The following is a 21,016-nucleotide window of genomic DNA, read 5'->3' as shown; positions in this document are numbered from 1 at the left end:
GACAGAGAATGCCAAGCAGACTCTGCCCTATCAGCACAGAGCCCGATGCAGTGCTCGAACCCATGAACTCTGAGACCATGACCTGAACTGAAATCAAGACTCAGATGCTTAATAGACCTAGCCACCCAGGTGCCCCTAATGAATGGACATTCTTAATAATGAGCTGAACTAAATAAAGGATACATGGCCTAGAAAATTTAACCTCAACTCTGTAATTTTACCAAAGATTACATTTTCATTCCTTAGTTATTTCATAACACAAGACCTGGAGTATAGCTGTCTTCTTTGGATTGCTCTCATTTCCAAGATAAAAATATAAAGGAAAAGGTGACAACAAGCGTATCCACCTAAATATCATGGATCTTTCCTTTTCAGGTTAATTATTAAAATAAAGCCAATATTATGTACATGTAGGCAGACAGGGCTTTACTTTGAGCGTAGCAGGCTGGCCTCCGTTTTAGTAAGTATCTCCCTGTGTTGATGCCATGTTGCCTGAAATTCTAGACCTAGAGTCCAGAACATCATCTCTCCTTTTGTACAAATTCTGCATTGAAATATAACAAGTCAGCAATCAGTCATTTTTGTTAGCATTCTGAACCAGTTTATCAGATCACATTCCTAACTGTTTTAAGGCTTTACTGACATAAGGAACTTCTTAAGGAAGTGAGAACTTGCTTGGAATAGGGTAGAACTGTAATTAAGGAATGTGAAATATTAAGAAGTGATTGCCTGGGTGCTTCACTCCAGAAGGGAGCAGAGTGGGGTTTACCACCCATCGAAGGCCAGCAAGAACGGGCTTCTGTGACGTCTGTGCTCCTAGGCGGTCACTGTCTAGAAACAGTGTCTTTGTCGTTTCACGAAAGATCGCTAAAACCTGTAAAATACTTAAATCGAGTGCTTTAAGCCAAAGTATTCGTTTCATTGAGTAATTGGAAATACAGCCCTACAGGTATAAAATTATAACTTCAAAACGGGCTGAACAAAATGAAAACTAGATTATGTATGTATAAAATCAAACACACGTTGTGACGTGTAAGTAGATACCATAATCTGAAGCCGCCAAATGGATGAAATGCATTTTCCAGACAGTGTGCTTTGACCAAATAGAAATTAATTTCACAAGGAAGTGGAAATGGTAGATTTTATGAAGGGTTTATCCATTAATATATGTTCTTATTATTGCAGCCTACTGATGCAGCCAAGGTTGTCTCTCATCCAATTACAGGGGAAATTCAGGTAGGAGAATTTTTTTTAAAAAATCATCATTATACCATCTTCTTCGGCTGTTTCTTCTCCCCTCACTGGTCTATTGAAATCGCAAACACTGTTAGAACTTTTCCTGTTTTATATGTGCATGTAACACATACAGGAAGAATACAATATTATGGAACGATATCTTAGTACAATACACAGTTTATAAAATCTAATTATATGTATGGAATTCTATAATTTGAAATCTGCATGATGCCTTAGCAGAATCAGTAAGTTTTATGTCTCAGTTTATACTTGTTGAATGTGTTTCAAACAGGACAGATTGTTCTGGAAATGTGAAGATTTCTCTTTAAGAGTTTCATGAGTCCAATACTATCCTCTTTTCTTCCTCCTACCAACAATTGTTATATAATTGCTGAACAATTTTCCTACAGTAGTGTTTTTCATGCCAGGGGTCATAACCAATTTTTAATCTGTAAAATCAACGTAGGGGATTTTGACTAGGAAAACAGAAGAAAAATAGTGTAAATCACTATCTTTTTTAGTTCTATACGTGTGTGTTTCTGTGTGTGTATTATATTGTAACCCATATTTCTCACTGTGGGTCATCGTCAAAAATGTTTTAAAAAATGTACTTTAGATAATACCAAAAAGTAATCCTGGATAGATAAGAAAAACCATGTAGAAAAAAGTGACACAATGAAAAATAAGAATATTTGAAGATAGTAAGTTTCAGACAAGGGGAAGAGCACAGTAAGTCTTAGCTGCATCTCCAACATATTCTAGAGGAGATTTTCATGAAAGACTTCACAAAGGACAACAGACTTGAACTAATTTGTGGATCAGCCCTGAGAAAGGGGGAGTGTGTTCCTGGAAGAAACAATGCTTCAAGGAAAGGTTCTGCTGGCAGAAACAATAAAAGGCAGACATCAGCTTTGCTGCAATGAAATGCTCCTGTACAAATAAGTTGAAACCAAATTAAAAAGAACCTTGCACACAAGCTGGGGGTTCTTGTTAGCCACTGCAGTAGGGCGATCGGTAAATATGTTGGATAAGGGAGACTAATTAAAAGGGATATATAGTAAGATTTCATACGTCAATGGCCTGTGTAAGGAAAGCTTATAAAGGGAGGACACAAAGACAAAGAAATCAATGCAGTGATCATCTAGGCTCCCACTGATGAAAGCAAAAGTGGAGGGTGAGAATGGCATGGAAAGAGGTGCAGAATGCAGGCACCTTGCTGGCAAGACCCAGCAGCACGAGCCTGGTCACCTCTGTGCTGCACATCTTGCAGTCTCGCTATTTCCTCTTTTCTTTTTCTTTTTCTTTTTCTTTTTAATGTTTATTTATTTTTGAGAGAGAGACAGAGTGTGAGTAGGGGAGGAGCAGAGAGAGAGGGAGACACAGAATATGAAGCAGGATCCAGGCTCTGAGCTGTCAGCACAGAGCCCGACGTGGGGCTCGAACCCACGAACCCCAAGAACATGACCTGAACTGAAGTCGGACGCTTACCAACTGAACCACCCAGGCACCCCAACTGTTTCCTTTTTTCAGAAAACCCAACCTGATCTTTCCTTATTTCACAAGCAGCAGAGAAAATGCTAGATTTTCTGAGTTTCTGATTCATAGCTTGTTCTCTCTTACCTTTTTTTTTTTTTTTTTTTTCTTTCCTCTCTTGCCCATGGACCAGCATTTGCTGTGTTTCTTTTATGGCTTGTTATTGTTTGTTCTTCTTTTATTTTCCCTTCTCTTGAGCAGTAATCTTTAATTCTCTAGTGGAAATTTAATAATATTCCTTCTTTACTCGCAGGCTCTTTTCGTTTCTTTCTCAATATTTTCTCGTGACCTTGATTTCCATTTTATTTATTTATTTTCTTGTAGCAAAACCTTTTTGCAGATGGAACCTTACATGGACACCCAAACCTACCAGCATTGGAGTGGTTCTGGTGGAGGGTTCCTGGGGACATTTCAGTCTGTCTCAGAAGCAACATCTGAGCAGCCCTAAGATTTTTCTAAGGCACTGCAGCATAAATTTTGAAAAGCACCTTTTTAGGGTAGCCTGTAGGTTTTCATTTCAATAAGAAGTGGTTTTGGTGCCTCATCAGATAAAAGTGAACTTTAAGGCTGGCAAAGAAAAGAGTAAATGGGGGAGAATGTCTTCTTACAGTTTGGAAGCTGTTTTAAGTCTCCGTGAAATTAACTGCCGAATAATTCCATATTTCAGTACTCCATTAGAGTCCACAGTTACTGCAGTTCTGAACTTTCCATTTTTTCCCCTTCCTTCATGGCACTTTCTTTTATGTCACATTGCTTTCAGGATGGTCAAAGTCTAAGTTTTTGCTGCGTTGAGAGAAGCAATTGCAGATTCTTTTTCTGCCACAAAATACAACTGGACCAAAATTATGCTACAATTAGGAATTATTTTGATTACCAAATTTTAAATAGAGTTTGACTTGTCTAAATTACCCCATTTTCAACATTAAGCCTAGCATACTTGTTTCGTGTGATTATTAAAAATTCGGTTAGTATCTTTATTTATGGATCTTTTTCTTCTGAAATACAGAGCCCTTTCTTTCTATTATTTGATAAACCAAAACAGCATCACGCAAAATTGAGGCTTATTCAAAATGATGCCATAAAAATCTTTACATTTTGAAGGAGAAGAATTAGTTAATTCCACGATTTTGGATTATGTGGGCGTCTCAAATATTTATTTGAATTGTTCATTTTTTCCTATTCACTGACAGTTGTGTAACAGCCATTCACTAATCTAGGAAGCAGCCCCTTTTCTTTCCTGTGCAGCTTTAAAAATTAAAGAACAAGATTTTATTATCTTAATCTCTGACCCTATTAGAAAAGCAGGCACAGAAAAAGAAAAGCTATAGGTTATATAGGGTAATATAGGAAGAGATAAAATCTACACATTCTTAAATATTCTTACATTTCAGACTAACAGCTCTATCTTTAAATAACAATTCCACCTACTGCTAAGCATTTGGTGAAATACAGAAGACATTTTGTAATAAATTTATCAATTAGTTAATTTATTTTCAATGTCCTAGTCACTGTATTCATGAATGCTAACAACATTTACTATTTTTCTAGGAACGTAAATTTGGTTTAAAAATGTCACTAGCGTTTACTGTATGATTTTTCTTCTAAATGAATTTTAGACAGGCCAGAACTTTACCCATGGAAAGAATGAACAGCACACTTACTAGTTATTAGCATGTGCCTGGGAGTTCTCAATTAAATTAGGCATAAACTAGTCTGTTCAGTTTCAAATAAAATGGAAATGGGGGTTGATGCTCCTCCTGAGAATAAAAAGAAATGCTGGTAAGTTATTGAATAATAACGTATTGTGGCTTTTTAAAAATAACATCAAAATGATCTTCATGGACTATTTTGATGTCCCTTTAAGCTTCAAATCAACTATGATCTTGGAAATCTCATAATCCATATTCTCCAAGCAAGAAACCTTGTCCCTCGAGACAACAACGGTTATTCGGACCCCTTTGTTAAAGTGTACCTTCTTCCTGGGAGAGGGTAAGTGAAGAAACAGTGTCTTCTAAGTATTGCATCCCATGGATTCAAAAATAGTGTTGGTGTTTCTATTCTCTAATTTTGAAGAGTTAAATATATCTTCCTTAGTTTTATTCACATGTCATATTTATTTATTTCTAACTATTAGATATGATGGAAATAAAAATTTGTAATTAAGCCTTAACGGGTTCTAGGAGAGCCTTGATCATAAGAAAATCTGTCTGGATGAAACAATCAGTATTTTGAATCTAGAAACCACTATAACCCATCAGATGGACTGTGAAATCATTTAAAGAATTGTTTGTGGCAGATTTAGAGACTTAGCTTATCTTCCCAATTGCATTTGTTAAACTAACGTTCGAGACTCATGAGTTACTGTTTTATTTTATAAGATATTATTAGGTAGCACATTACATGTTCATTAAGTGACTTATTAATGTATCCTTACTTATATGCGAATTTTCAAATCAGTGTTTTAAAAACTATAAAATAAGAGTCATATTTGACATGTTGAATATTAAATAAATATTTACTAAGTATGATAAATATTAGGTAATAAATGAAAAATATCTCTGAATCTCATGTGATTTATAAACTGTTCATATAAAGCAAGTGCTCTTTAGAGATGTTTAATTTTTACATAATAAATGCAAATTGCTATGTTCTGGTATATAAATCAGTACTCAAGGTTGGTTTCAAAACAGTAATTTGGACTCAACAGATCATTATACCTTACCTGAACAATTTCTGTTAGCCAAATTTGCATCTTGGAACCATAAATAATCAACAGTCGGAGGTATGATAAGAAGAATTCGAGGCTGGTAATTTGAAGGCTCTGGTTTATTTTTTTTCATTTTTCATTTAACTTGAGTAACATTTGAATATTGCCTTTTATTTGGGAAACTTGTATTGTTGCACATGAGTAGAAAGAATAATGTAATTACCCATCCCATACTCATTACTTAGTTTCAGCAATTATCTCCTAGCCAATCATGTCTCATAGAATCCCCTATACAGATTATTTTAAAGTAGATCTCAACTATTACAACTTTTTTCTGTAAAGAAATAGTCATAATACTACATACAACCATTGTAATTTTAAAATGTTTAAATAATTCCTAATTTCCCCAATTACCTCGTAATATTTTCCTAATTGGTTTGAAGACCTAATTGATACTTATAGAACATTCTTCCCATCAATATCAGAATACATCTTCTTTTCAAATGCACATGAAACATTCTCCAAGAGAAACTATTTTTCAGGCCATAAAACAAACCTCAACTGATTTAAAAGCATTGAAATCATACAACACATGTTGTATGACTATAGTTGGTTTGTTTGAACAGGATCCAAGTTAGAGTTATACGTTAGCTTTGAATCTGCTGGTTGTTGACTAATTATATCACCACGGTCAGAACACCAGTTCTTTTGAGATTAATTTTTTTCTTGTTGACATTGACAGAGCCAAGGTGAGCAGGGAGCCAGTGAATAGTTTTGCTAGGAAATCAAATGTAGATAACACTCAGAAAATAATTTGAAAATTTCTAGGTACTATATCTAATTATGGATTTAGCCTTTACTTTTATCCCATTGATTTTATTTAGAAACTTAGAATTGCTGGTGTTGTGGTTCTATTTTTAAATCATTGCATTTTATTTATTTATAAGGATCACCAGCTAGCCATATAGCAGAGGAAAGGAGAGTTTTTATTTTATGTTCATTTATATCATAATTAGTTACAGCTGTAATTTGGCTGCTTTTTTTCATGTGGGTATAACAACAAACTGATAACTTCATTCTGCCTTTGATTGGGTCATTAGACCTTCAGTGTTATTTAATGACAATATTATGGGGCAAGAAGAAATCACTGCCTAGGGTGTATTTTTAATTGGCATTTGCTAATGAATGTATGAAAATAAAGCAGTGTCTTTTACTTTCTGTCTTCTCTAATAGTATCCTGGAGAGTGTCACCTTTTATGCTATATGAGAGTGCCTGTCTTTTATTTATTACATGATATGTTTCAATTAGACTATTGCAAACTTGAGTAACCAGCAAGGGCAGACAGGTAACATGAATATGTCAGTCATTCTGGGGGGAGTGACAGGGGATTCCAGTATACAGAGTGAACTCCCCATCTCAAGCCATCTCCATGTATTTTGTCAGACAAAACAAGCCTGCTGGGTGGGTTCCTCCCCAAAAGCAGCTAATCAGCTGCCCTATTCAACTTGTAAACCTTTTATTAAATTACTCCTAATTATTACAGCATCCAAGGCCTTGGGATTTTTTACATTTAGGAGGTATTATTTTCACTGTAGCTCTGAGATTGTTTTCTGCTTCATGTTATTTATATGTTCTGGTATAGGTCCTCTGGTTATTATTCTCGTATTTTCTTCTTTGTTTCTCTTCCTAACTTTTTTTCTTCCTGTCTTTCCGACTTGCCTGTTATATCCTTCACTCTTGCTCTTGGAATCAATGCAGTCAAGTCATGGTTGTCCAGAATGCAAGGTAGAGTTGGCTCATTTTCAGTGTCATGCTGTGCTGTGATGTCTAAAGTTTATATGTACACACTTGAAAATATACATTCACCTGTAGTTCATTTGTATCTTTTTATATGTTGGTATCTATTGAATTAGGCTACCAGAAAATCGCTCTGATTACATTACTAAATAGGCTTAGCAGATGTGTGCAGTAGAAAATTGAAAAGTAAAAAACGTTAAAAACGGAAAAATGTGAATAAAGAAATATCACCCTGCAATATAGATATAACTAGTTTTCAAATATAATTTGTCCGCTAAAATACATTTAGCTTCTCATGCGGTAACCCTGGCTTAAGTGCTCCTGAGTCTTCTATTCCAAACAAAAACAAAATCTAGAGTCATCTTTCAAAAGAAATTAACTGATCTTCTGGATGTCCAGAACTTTAAGATGTCATCTTAAAGACCAGAGTTTTGTAGTCTTTTTCCATGAATTAGACCTGATATTGAAACATTTCCGTGTCTTTATAACTTCTGCACCACCAAGGTATTGCTGTGCAAAAGGATGCCATAACCTGCCTGCTCTCCCACATTAACAACACAAGAGCATCCTTCTTTGTTTGCCAACAGTAGGAAACAGTTTTCTAAGAGAGCTCATAACTCGATACATCATTACATTGTCAGCCAAGAGTGTCTTTTAGATACATAACTGGAAGCATTCTTTTGCACATTTCATTACATTATATACTATGTGTGTTATTTATTTAGTTGGGGAGGTGACTCTTATACCATCTGTAGCAATAAGGTGGTGAGAATTTTAATCCCACACAAAATATTAACGGTACAGGATTTGTTTTTGTCTGTGACATTAACATTTCACATATTTCCTAATTCTGGCAAGCTGTGGCCCTAAAGACGTTGTTTCTGATTTTGATCCTGATAGCAGTTGGATATTTAAATATTGTAAAGAATAGGATTAGTCACCACACCCTTTCTGGTGGCCAGAAATTTTTTTGTTTCCTTACATGCACTTAATCATGGCAAACACTAAATTTGATATTCTGTAAGGTTGCTTGTTACGGCTAGCTGTCTCAGGACACCATCCAGATCTCTCAGACTGATGGGCAAAATTAGTCTGGTTGAAAGAGATAATGTCATTTTAGAACAGATATTATCAATCACTTTATGCAGAACCTTCCTATCATTTATCTAGAGAAACAGGGGTGGAGGGTAGTTGTCAGAATGACAATGATTGTCTGTATTTAACTTAGAAGAGAGCGTGTTTTGTAAATGTGAATACTGGTTGAAACCGTCTAGGATGTGCTGGTCACAATTTCAAAGATCTAGAAGTCACTTTCTCATTATATGTTTCATTTAGAAGTCACTTTCATCATCTCTGAGAACTGTCGATGTGAGAAGGAATTATAATGATAAGGTACTGATATTGTAGTTTTGGCTGAGGGAGCCAGTGAGTGAAGTCCTGAAGAACTTGGGTTTGAATCTTAGCCCTGCCTCTTAGAAGTTGTAAGCTTTCTCTAAAATGATTTCCTCTTCTGCTAAATAGAAATAATAATAGCACCCCTCCCAGGCATTTTGTGAAACAGAGTAAACCACCAAAAGTGATAAGCATAATGTCCAGCACGTAATAAACTCAATAAATGGTAGTTGATATTATTGCCAATAGTATGTACAATTACACTCTCTTAGGGTAATACCACTCAGAATTCCCTAAGCTACTCTAAAACTGGCCTAAATTTGCTATGATATGTGTTTATATACAAATATATATAATTTATGTATAGGAAGTATATATACATTCACACACACACACATATATATAGGAATATATATATATAAGAATATATATATATATAGGAATATATATATATAGGAATATATATATAGGAATATATAATTCCTATATTCCTCTGCCCCTCCCCTGCTTGTGCTCTCTCTCTCTCTCTCTCTCTCTCAAAAGAAAAAGTAAATAAACATTAAAGAAAAGTTGTGGGATTATTCATATTTCATGATTGGCTACATCAAGTAGCCAGTGGTCAGTTATCCCTACAAAAAAGGAGATACAGAAAGCTTGGGCTACAGCATTACACCAAATTATTTAACATCACTGTATAGGAAACTAAACAACTTTGAACTTCGTTTTCTTCAATAATAAAATGTAATACATCTGTCATTGTTAAAATTAAAAAAAAAAAAGTCCTGTGAACTGATAAGAATTTCACTGGTCCAATTTTCTGGTCTCCTTTCATTTCCTCTTCCTACCCTTGGATCAATATACTCATAAGCTCTGGAAGCCCAAATCGTCAGCACCAAGATGAGGTGAAAGAAAGACCAGGAAAGAGCACAAAGAGTGCATGAACTCAGAAGTTGTCCCTGGGTAATTAGGAAATGGAAATGAGCTTATCCAAGGATCCCATCTTTACACTGTTTGACAAAGTGCAGACCTTTTCCCACTAATGAGACTATGAGACTTTGCTATGATTGAAGCTGATATTAGCTATCATAATACCTTGAAGTTCCATTCCTGGCTAGACTTTCTCTAAACCTCCTTGTTAGCATATCAGACTGTTTCCTCTAAGACCTATGTAAATCAGGAACAGTTGTTGTGTGCATTTACAATTCAAAGGGAAAAACTTGTTTCATTTCAGTGGATTTTAAGAGGAAAAAAGTAGGAGCATGTTTTAAGGATCCATCCAATAAATATTTCTTTAGCACAGACTGTTCCAGACACTGTGCTAGGAGCTAAGGTTACAGTTGACAAACAACCATAGCTCTGACTTCAGGGAGCACAGGGGGCAATAAAGTGATGTGCTAAAAACACACTACTGCACAGAACAATAGAGCTTATAAAATGGAATATGATATGAGCTTCTTTCTAATTTAAAGGAAAATCCTTAGAGGAGTAATTAAAAATTGTGTGTGTGTGTGTGTGTGTGTGTGTGTGTGTGTGTGTGTGTTTCTTTATTGGACCTACTGTATTTTTTCAGTAAAGAAATATATATGTATATGTGTGTATGTATGTGTGTGTTGTGTGTTTCTATATATAAGTATGTGTATATATGTCTGTGGTCTTTATGTGTGTATGTGTGTGTATATATATGTATGCATGTATGTGTGTGTATGTGTGTGTGTGTGTGTGTGTGTGTATATATATATATATATATATATATATATATATGATTTCCAATAAAGGAAAACCAAATAAAACAAAAGAAATAAAAACCTTCAATATTTTAATTCTATGAGAGTGAAATAGAAAGAAGCCATCATATCCCATTCTTCTTTCTCATCTATATTTTTAAATTAAAAAGAGAAACTCAGAGTACTGGTTTTCTGTCAGTTTAGGGAAGAATAATTGAATTTCAAATATCTTTTTCTGCCTGTCTTAAAAGCAGATTTACTCATGAGAAAATAACTGGTCAAATTAAAAAATGAAAGAGAAAAGAAATTAGTCAAAACTTCAAGGAGATGAAGGTTAACTTTTCTTTATTAGCCCCATGCCCCATCTTGATTAATTGACTTTTTATTTTCCCTGGTTAAAAAACTTCTGTGATTATCAGATATGGACTCATTGTCCTCATTTAATATCATTATTGCCATCTTCCCAGGAGGGAATATAGTGTGTTTTCTGGATGAAGAAGGAAACAGAAAAGGAGCCCCACTTTTTCCTCACCCTCATTTATGCTCACGTTTAAGAGTCCCTCTGCTTGACCATCTTTAGCTTGTAAATCCAGATTCTGATACAGATGGGAGAAGGTGTGGAGAGTTTTCACTTGTGTGAGATGGCTACACAGCCCGATCAGATCATGCTCCAGGTGGTCGGTACATGGTAGTTAAAAAGACAAATGTTGTTGAAGGAGTGGCTTTGTGCGACCATCTCTGTGTCATAAAATTCAAGTACAAAAAAAACTGCAAAGGATTTCCTTATCCTTTACACAGCTCAACCAGGAAGAGTGGAGGCCAGTTGTGTTTACTGACAATAATCCTAAAGGAAATGGACACATCGAGTCTGGAGAGAATTAAAGAATCAAATTCATTAATAACATAGAATTCTGCCAGTTTGGGTTATTCCCGAGTGTATCTGGGCAAAAAGAAATATTTATGGTAATTATCCCTGGTTCCACAACACTCTTCTGGGATATACTATTCAGAATTTCCCTAAACACCTCTAAAACTTGCCTAATTTTCTGTATGTGTCTATATACACACATATTGTATAAAATTTATATTACATATATAGGAAATCTATATATCTAAATTGAAGGGAAGGACTTTAGATTATTTGGTAAAGAAGACAAACAAGGTACTGCAGCTGATAAAGCCTGAAATTAAGAAACTGGTGGCTTATTCAGATTTTGTGAACCTAATCAAGTTCACAAAAAAAGTACATATAGCTTACATTTAAGAGCGACCAGTCAGTTTCCCTATGTCTGGATCATAGTCCTGCCAGTTAATAACTATGCCACCTTCCCAACAGCCCTTAATTCCACTGATTTCAGTTTTTTCTACCCTGTCTCACAGAATTACCACGAGGGTTAAATGAGCTAATACATAAAAAGCATTCAGAACTCTGCCTGAGAAAAACTAAGCATTTAATGAATTTAGCTGTTTTTATTTTAATGTGCTTACTTTATAAACTGCTTTTCACCCACGAACCAAGAACTTTTAAAAAATGTATATGTGAAAAAAACGTGAAAAATTGTGGTAACAATTATCCATATTCATAGATTCAGAAAAGATGATGACTAATAAATCCTTTTCCAGACATTATAATAATACAGACCATTTTCACATATATTGACAGTATCTAGAATTTTCAAGAACGTACTGGAGTTTACGTTTGACATTAATTCCCATCTTTTTAAAATATGATGCATTGAATTATTCAGCATTGAAAAAAATAATTTGCTGCTATTTACTGTATTATGAATTTTATCCTTAATGTTTCCCCATGATCTCATTACCTTGATAACAAACAAATAGTCCAAAACAAATAGAATTTTTAAAAGTCAGACTACCATATGTTTTTCTTCTAAGTATACCTGCCTAGAGAAATAGCCATGAATTCTAAAGTAGCTACCAAGGCTTGTTATTATCTTGAAAGTGCTCACATTCATTCTTCTGATGTCATCATTAAAAAAAAAAAAATTCAGGCTCCTGGGTAGCTCATTCGGTTAAGCATCTGACTTGGGCTTAGGTCATGATCTCATGGTTCATGAGTTCAAGCCCTACAATGCTTCAGGTTCTCTGTTCCTCTCTCTCTGCCTGTAACCCGCTGGCTCTCACTCTCTTCTCTCTTTCCCTCTCTCTCTCTCTCTCAAAAATAAATAAAAACATTTAAAAAAAACAAAAACATAAGATATAAAGACACATAGCCTACTAAAGTTATTTTGAAGTTTTACTGGAAAATATTTCAAACTGAAAATTATAGACATTAACAAATACCTCTGTTTTTGATATTCGGTTCTATCAAATTTTAATATTCTGCTATACAGGCTCCAGATTTTTTTATTAAAAAACATTTTGTGTGTACCCTCTGAAACCCTCTGAAACCATTCCTCTGTCCACCTGAGAAAACTACTAAATAGAATTTAATACCTATAATTCCCAAGCTGACTTATGATATTAATATATTTTTATTATATATACATGTATACATAGTTTACTGTATTAGCTCACGATTTTAATTTTAAATCATAATAACTTACTTTAGTTATCCTTCTGCAAATTTTTTGCTTAACTTTTTTCTAGATTTATCTGTCTTGATATATGGAGGTGTATTTTATTCATTTTAACTGCTGCTATTTTACTGAATGAATATATTGTATATATCATATTAATATGCTGTTAGAAATAATGTTACGGTGAATGTTCTTGAGCACATTCCTTGTGCACAGGTGAGGAGAACACATTCCCTGTGCACAGGAGAATTTCTCTAGATAGAAGTAGAATAAGTCAAAGTAGAATTTGCTGGGGGTTTGGGTACATAAACTTCACCAGTTTCATCTAAAATCCATCTAAATTCAGGTAAAAAGTATGTATCAATTTATACTATCTACAATACATGACAATTCCTGTGTTTTCAAATCATTGCATTTACACTTCCCCAAAATTATTTGCAATTTATCTTGAATAAAAACATTGTCAAATCCAGCTTTTATTTTTGTACAGATGAGTTAGTTAGAAGAGAGAAGGTCGATGCTTTATTTCTTAATTTGGATTCAGTTCACCATGGCTGAAATAGGAGGTCCTGGGAAACATGAGTTCAGTGGTTCTCATCCTTGGATGCACATTAGTTTTACCCAGAAGATTTTAAAAATTCTGATAGTCAAGCATCACCCCAGACCTATTAGATGAGGATCTCTTCGGAGGTGCCAGGCAAGGAGATATGGGTGCACGGCCAGTTGCCCTCTTTGCAGCCTTAGAACTCGGATTCCTAGCTAATCCCAGTATGCAATGTTGTGAATTACTGCCCCTGCATATGCTGGTAAGAAAGAGAAAAAAGCCAGAGACAGAAGAAAGACATTCTGAAGGTGGGATGCACTGGAGCTTGATTCTCAATAGCCCTGTCTAGAATGGATAGGGTAGATTGTGCCTGCGAAACAGTAAGAGGCATTCCAGGAAGTGGAGCGCATGAGACCAGGAACTAGCGAGAGTTAGTCTGCCCATAGCTGGGAACACACACCACCAAACCCAGGGAGAGGATCCAGTCCTTTTAGAAAAGCCACCTCGTAAAGTCAAGGCACATGAAAGAACTCCAGACGAGTATGTTGGTTTTCAGGACTCTGGTGCCCATCAGCACTGAAGTGCTGGACCTGAGATCTCTAGGACCTGAGATCGAAGGCTAGGCAGAAAATTCAGGAAAAAGGCAGTGAAGATTAGATAAAGGCCTTCTCTGTGGGGTAACATTGGCTAGTAGCAACAATGATAGTTCAGTCCCATCAGTTGATTGATGTCAAGTATAGATGTTACCATATAGTTCATGTAATTATCTCTTGGGAAAGATTTCCAAAATTACAGTATAGCTGGAACACCTAAAGCTTTTCTTTAAAAAACTACTTCAGGGCAAATAAAACCAAAGGCATCCAACATGTTCTTAAATTGTCATTTTTTACTCAATTTAAAATAAGGCTTAAGATGGTAAGATGAGGAGATGATTGCATAATGACTTAACACAAAGTATCATCTTAAAATGTCTGCACGACCTTCCTGTTAACTATGAAGTCATCAGTTAAGGTGAATAATCAATGTAACTTTTTGTTTGTTTGTTTGTTTGTTTGTTTGTTTGTTTGGCTTCTAATTCAGTGCTGAGTACAAGAGGAGGACTAAATATGTTCAAAAAAGTCTTAATCCTGAATGGAATCAAACAGTAATTTATAAAAGTATCTCCATGGAACAGGTATGCAATGATTGTTTTCTGTGACAGATTTAGGCTAATATAAGAATAGCAATGGCAAAAGTATTAAAGATTGTAGTCTATCAATTTTGTCACACGGGCAAGAAGAAATGAGTAAAATATATATGAGAAAGGTAGCCAGTGAAAGGAAATGGGTACAGTTCAAAGATCCCATGAATGTAAACGTGGGCATTTTGACAAAACAGCCAAAAAATAAGCAAAGACATAAGACCACTGGAACATTTTCCACCAAATTATTTCAAATTATTCAAGTTATTTCAAAATTTATATAGTTCAACAGACTAGGCCATATTTGTCATATTTTGAAGGAAACCATTTTTCCAACTGGCTGTACATTTTTTTAAAATTTGGCCAATCTCAGGGGCACATGGGTTGCTCAGTTGGTTAAGTGTCCAACTTCTGTTCAGGTCATGATCTCATGGTCCATGAGTTCAAGCCCTGCGTTAGGCTCTGTGCTGATAGCTCAGAGCCTGGAGGCTGCTTCGGATTCTGTGTCTCCCTCTCTCTCTAGCCCTCCCCCATTCATACTCTGTCTCTGTCTCGAAAATAAATAAACATTATTTTTTTTTTTTAATTTGGCCAATCTCTTTTCTTTTTTTTCCAGTTCTATTGAGATATAATTGATGTAATACATTGTATAAGGTAATGTTAGACACCATAATGATTTGATATGTATATTACAAAAGTAATACTTGGCTATATTTGACTTTCATAAACAATACAAAGAAAAGATTTTAGTGTATATAAATATATTATTGATAGGCATCTGTGTGGCATAGTCAATTAAGCATCTGACTCTTGACCTTGGCTCAGGTATTAATCTCACTTTTTGTGCATTTGAGCCTGGCATTGGGCTCTGTGCTATTAGCTTGGGATTCTGTCTGTCCTCTCTGCCCTTCCCCCACTTGTGTGCGCTCGCTCTCTCTCTCTCTCTCTCTCTCTCTCTCAAAATAAGTAAATAAACTTTAAAAAATGTATTATTGTACCAGACAACATTTTAGGAATTCTCTGTCTTCTCTAAATTGAGGCCTCATAAGTCTGACATTGTGAAGCTAAACTGTACAGACCAAGACATACAGATGACTAGCCCAAAGATTATAAAGGAGGTTTAGGATTTGTCCTCTGGAAGATTTCTGATGTGATTGTGAAGTTGAAGCAAGGTATAAATTGTAATCTGGGTTCTTGAATTTAAAAGAAGTTAAATTTACCTGCAGAAATAAGGCAATGCTACTTACGTCTTTCGATGATTTATTAAAACCAAAAACCTCTAATCCAAATATTTTATCTAAATTACCTAGACAGTTTTGCAACCTATGAATTCCATGTATTTAAAGAGCATTTATGGATTCTGCTTTTAATTCTTAAAATCTGAGGGGAGTGTTAGAATAACAAGAAATGAGTAAAACTTTGAGGTCTCTTACGAGCAAACACTAGGTTTGACTATAAAACCATTGGTATTTCACATACTATTTAATATAAACCCACATTTTTAGATAAATTTGAAGTCCTTTTATACACTTTAAGGAAGTGAAAGTAAATGAATCTATAATAGAGTGTGATGAAAATTTATGATGAGGAATGGGGTTAATGACATTTTGATTTAAACTGTAGCTCAAGAAGAAAACACTGGAGGTGACTGTCTGGGATTATGATAGATTTTCTTCCAATGACTTTCTTGGTGAGGTGAGCATCTGATTTCCTTTTCCTTATTCGCTTTCATTATGAACCACCAATTAGAGCTTGATGCAAGCGTATTTCTTAAGTTTATAAGATAACCATTTTGGTTAAAGCCCTTCGGTGGATAGAATGTATTTCCTGATTCATCCTTTTCAGTTGATGAATAGTAACTTGAGAAATGGTCTTCACTTTACCATTTGATGTACTTTATACATAAGTTGCAAGATGAACTAGTAATTGTTTTCATAGGAGATATATAATCGTGCTGTGAATCCAAATGATTATGTTAAAATTTTGAGATAAACTTTATAAAATGAGCTAGATTTTTAAATTGCATTTTCAGGTTATTGAGTCGCTATTCCTCACTGAATGTATCATTGACTTTATGTGACATTTTACATTCTTATTTCTTTGAAGTATCCCGTGAAAACTCTCAAAATATTTTACAAGGCAAAACTAGAAGTAGGAGAAGACAATAAAAAGGAATTTTATGTAAATTCACATGAAATCTAACCTCATTAATGAACTCTGGCACAGTGGTCAGATTCTGCATTTTTGGTTTGTTTTTGTTTTCATCTATCATTTTTCCAAAAATATATATTTTATTTAGTGATCTTTGCTAAAACAGAAGTTGTGAATTAATGTTAAAAAATAAGCCATAAGAGACTCTTGAATACAGAGAACAAACTGAGGGTTGATGGGGGGTGAGGGAGAGGGGAAAGTGGGTGATGAGCATTGAGGAGGGTACCTGTTGGGATGAGCCCTGGGTGTTGTATGGAAACCAATTTGACAATAAATTACATTAAAAAAATAAAGAAAAATAAACCATCTCTTAAAAAAATAACACCTAGACAATATGATGTCCCTTCCCAGAAATCATAGGAAACTGTTATGTAGTCTAGGTGATGTGAGACCTTGTTTGGTTCCTAGACTCTGTATTTCTCTTTCCCATCAAAACTAGACCTTTACCTTTGACTTTGACCTTTAATTGCAGTCTCATGCTAGTACAGCCACTGGGAATAGTCTTGACCTTTGGACAGTTCTAGGATGCACTGTTATATCTGACTTAATGTCCCATTTCAGAAAACTGATTTATTGTTGTTTTTAAAATTGATTGTTCACATGAATTTAGAGCATATATCCATTGTGTTGGTTCTCATTATTTTATGTCTCATCAAATCTGAAATGCCAACAACTCTAAAATGCACTATTACTTACGAATCACTAAGAAAGAAAAAAATGCTGGGAAGTCTGGGTGGTTCATTCGCTTAGGAGTCCGACTTGGGCTCAGGTCATGATTTCACAGTTCATGGGTTCGAGCCCCATGTCCAACTCAAGTCCTGCATCTGGCTCTGTGCTGACAGCTCAGAGCCTGGAGCCTGCTTAGGTTTCTGTTTCCCTCTCTCTCTGCCCCTCCCCCCACTTTTGCGTTGTCTCTCTCGGTCTCTCACAAATGAATAAATGTTAAAAAAAAAAAAAAAAAAGAAAGAAAGAAAGAAAGAAAATGCTGCCAGTTAAAACATGACACAGTGCTTTCTCATCGTTAAGTTGTTAGTCATACCCCTATTTCAAAGATCAACTCAAGTATGTTTTAAAATACAGGGAATAAGTTAGTAATTTGCAAATCGCCCATTCTTTTTTATTTTGTCCCTCTCATAACTAAAACCAATCTTTAAAAATGATATCCAAGTTAGAAAAACAAAAGATCCAAATTTAGTACTAGAATGTGTTCATTTCAGAAAAGAAAGTTTTCTTTCATGAAGAATTGCAAGTCTACCTTTTTACATCATCTCCAAAATAAATAGTCTGAGATTTTATACAGTTCTATTTAACCAAGTGTTTATTAGACATCTATGATGCACAGGGCATTGTTCCCAATGTCATGCGTAAAGAAACATGAGGAAGACAGCCTGGTCGTCCTCAACGTCATACTGTATCTTATATCCATGAATAAATTTCAGGTCACAGAAGAGAGTAATGAGTGAATTATATCAACCTCATTGACTTCCTGCATTGTTTTTCAGGTACTGATTGATTTATCTAGCACATCTCACCTCGATAACACTCCTAGATGGTATTCTCTCAAAGAACAGACTGAAAGCCTCGATCATGGCAAGTCTCATTCCAGTCAGGGCAGCCAGCAGCCTCCAAAGCCATCTGTCATCAAAAGCAGAAGCCATGGTATCTTCCCTGACCCATCCAAGGGTAGGAGACATTTCAAGTAGAAAAAGCTTTTGTCTCCTTCTTCACTTAGTAACTTCTGAATATGAATGCCTGTAGATGTAATTTATTTTGAAATGTTTGATTCTGTTGGAAAGTATGTAATATAATGTCATGCAAAGAGTGACTGATATGGAATCAGGAGTAAAGGGCGTTAGTCTCAGATCAGCCCATAATTAGGTTTACTACTTGGCGATCTTCACCTAACTCTGGTTTTGAAGCAGGATAATGGAGGAGTTTGGGCTATATGAGCTGTTGGGTTATTTCCTCTCAGATTCCATGATACTATGATTTTATAAAATGTGTTGGGTTATTCCGTAAAGAAAAATAAAAATCCTCAACAGTTCATTGACGAGACATACTCATTATTACCGTTGATGCAGATTTCTTCTAATTGTTTAAACCCCTATTTTTTCATAGGTATTTTCTTATTCACATATTATATATATGTAAACTATACATAATTTTGCATCCTGATTTTTACTTGTCATATCAAGAACATTTTCCCCATGTCATCACAACAATTGGTATGTTGAAATTTACTTAAACCTTTCCTAAATGTTGGCCTCAAGCTAATTCTATGATTTTTTTTTTAAACTCTGATTATTATTTTTTGAAATAATAATGTTATACATCGGTTTGGGCAATACACACAGAATTCCCATTTGAATGAGATTTTCCTTTGAGAGGTTTATTGCCAATTATCCTACGACACATTAATCTTCATCATAAACCGAGTTACTACCTGTATGAGATAACCATGTAGTATCTTCCCTAGATATATTGAACTATGTACAAGTATCAACTATAACTTTTTATACTGGACCTGAGTCTTGCTCCCTTCTCTTCTCGGAAAGTACATCACATTGAAAAGTGGTTCTTTGCACATTAGAAAGGAATGGGTCCCAATTGCATGTGTTCTAGGAGATGGAAAACCACGAGGCCAAGTCCAGTAGGACACTGAGTTGATCTGATAAACCACGGACTCCCATGCGTGCTACAGATATGACTTATGACTGAGCTTTATAGATCATTTATGGATTCCACTTCCAGAACAACTCTGCCCTGATTAACGGTCTAGAAGATCATTAGCATAAAGACTTCTCTCCCTCTGACTGCCATAGTCAATGTGGGATCTATAGTCCACATTCTCTAAAATCACCCGAGACATGATTCTACAGTCCCCACACTTGATGTGTCCTATAGTGACTCACGCCCCTTCGTCCAGGAATTCACCGCATTTTTACTTAAAACGACTCTGTGGTAGTGTCAGCCTATCGTCTCCTGCCTGGTCCCTACTTGAATCGGCAGTTGCTTGCTAAAAGGATAAGTTACCATAATTCATTTACGTGAGGATAGTCAGATGTATTTCCTCTTCTCACACTTCTCTCTTCTCAACATTATCATCCTCTTGACTCCCCTCCCCCACACGGCTTCCCAAATGTTTAATCACATTGCCGAGTAGGGAGCAGTTGCATAAGTAAGCCCAACAGGCAGCGGCATTAACATAAATCTTAGACAGTTGCAAATGTCGTGAGGCCGGGCTCGATGGGAGGAATGCTGGAGCCATGTTAACTCCTGTTTCACCCTTTTGTAACCAGACATGCAGGTTCCCACCATTGAGAAATCCCACAGTAGTCCTGGTAGCTCGAAATCCTCCTCCGAAGGTCACCTCCGCTCTCACGGACCGTCTCGCAGCCAGAGCAAAACCAGCGTCACCCAGACCCACCTGGAAGATGCAGGGGCTGCCATAGCCGCTGCCGAAGCCGCAGTGCAACAGCTCCGCCTGCAACCAAGTAAAAGACGCAAATAAATTCCTCAGCATGGCAGCTTAATGTTCATCTGTTGCCTTCCTTCCCTGCTGTCCTTCCCTGTCTGCTTTCTGTGTTTTGGCACACCCCGCTCACTCCGTTCTCTGTCCCTTTGTCTGTGTAAGGACAGTACTGATACATATATATGCTCTCTCTCTTATTTAAATTTTTTTTTTTTTTATTTATTGACGTGGACCGCAATAAAACTGGCTGTTTCCCCTTTGTCTCCACCATCCATCCAACCTGGCTTATAGTACTTGGTAGCTGTGTCCGTGATGTTTGCAGACAACGCAATGTTGTGTGTCCTTTGTGTGTGCACTTTAAATATCCTTTCGAGTACAGGGATTATAAGCACACATGACTGCCAGTTTTCCAGGCATTACACCAAAAAAGCACACACCCGAGCAGTTAGAGCAGATTGGAAGTGAGATTCTCTGAAAACATTCCAAAATTGGGGGCAGAAGAGTAATACCACCAGCAGGCAAATTCTCGAACCTGGAGCGGGAAAAGACACTTCAAGCTTAAATACCTTAATGAATTATGCACGTGAAGTATTGTAGCTTTCCATGTGGGACACTTGCTAATCGTTTGACAAAAAGAAAAAAAAAATCTGTGAAGAAAATCATGTCTCATATTTCCAAA

General features: G+C 35.7%; 1 protein-coding gene across 1 annotated transcript in view; it reads left to right on the top strand.

Moving 5' to 3' along the window:
- Positions 1-20,464, top strand: part of PCLO (piccolo presynaptic cytomatrix protein) — a 360,380-nt gene extending 339,916 nt beyond the window's left edge. The window contains exons 14-19 of the mRNA XM_042965364.1: positions 1,186-1,236; positions 4,634-4,758; positions 14,555-14,648; positions 16,278-16,349; positions 18,368-18,548; positions 20,165-20,464. Coding sequence (XP_042821298.1) covers positions 1,186-1,236; positions 4,634-4,758; positions 14,555-14,648; positions 16,278-16,349; positions 18,368-18,548; positions 20,165-20,376 — 735 coding nt within the window. The 3' untranslated portion in view covers positions 20,377-20,464. The remainder of the gene's footprint in view (positions 1-1,185; positions 1,237-4,633; positions 4,759-14,554; positions 14,649-16,277; positions 16,350-18,367; positions 18,549-20,164) is intronic.
- Positions 20,465-21,016: the final 552 nt, after the last annotated feature.

This window comes from Panthera tigris, chromosome A2 (genome assembly GCF_018350195.1).
Source record: "Panthera tigris isolate Pti1 chromosome A2, P.tigris_Pti1_mat1.1, whole genome shotgun sequence".
NCBI lineage: Eukaryota > Metazoa > Chordata > Mammalia > Carnivora > Felidae > Panthera > Panthera tigris.
This window is presented reverse-complemented; position numbering and strand designations above follow the sequence as displayed.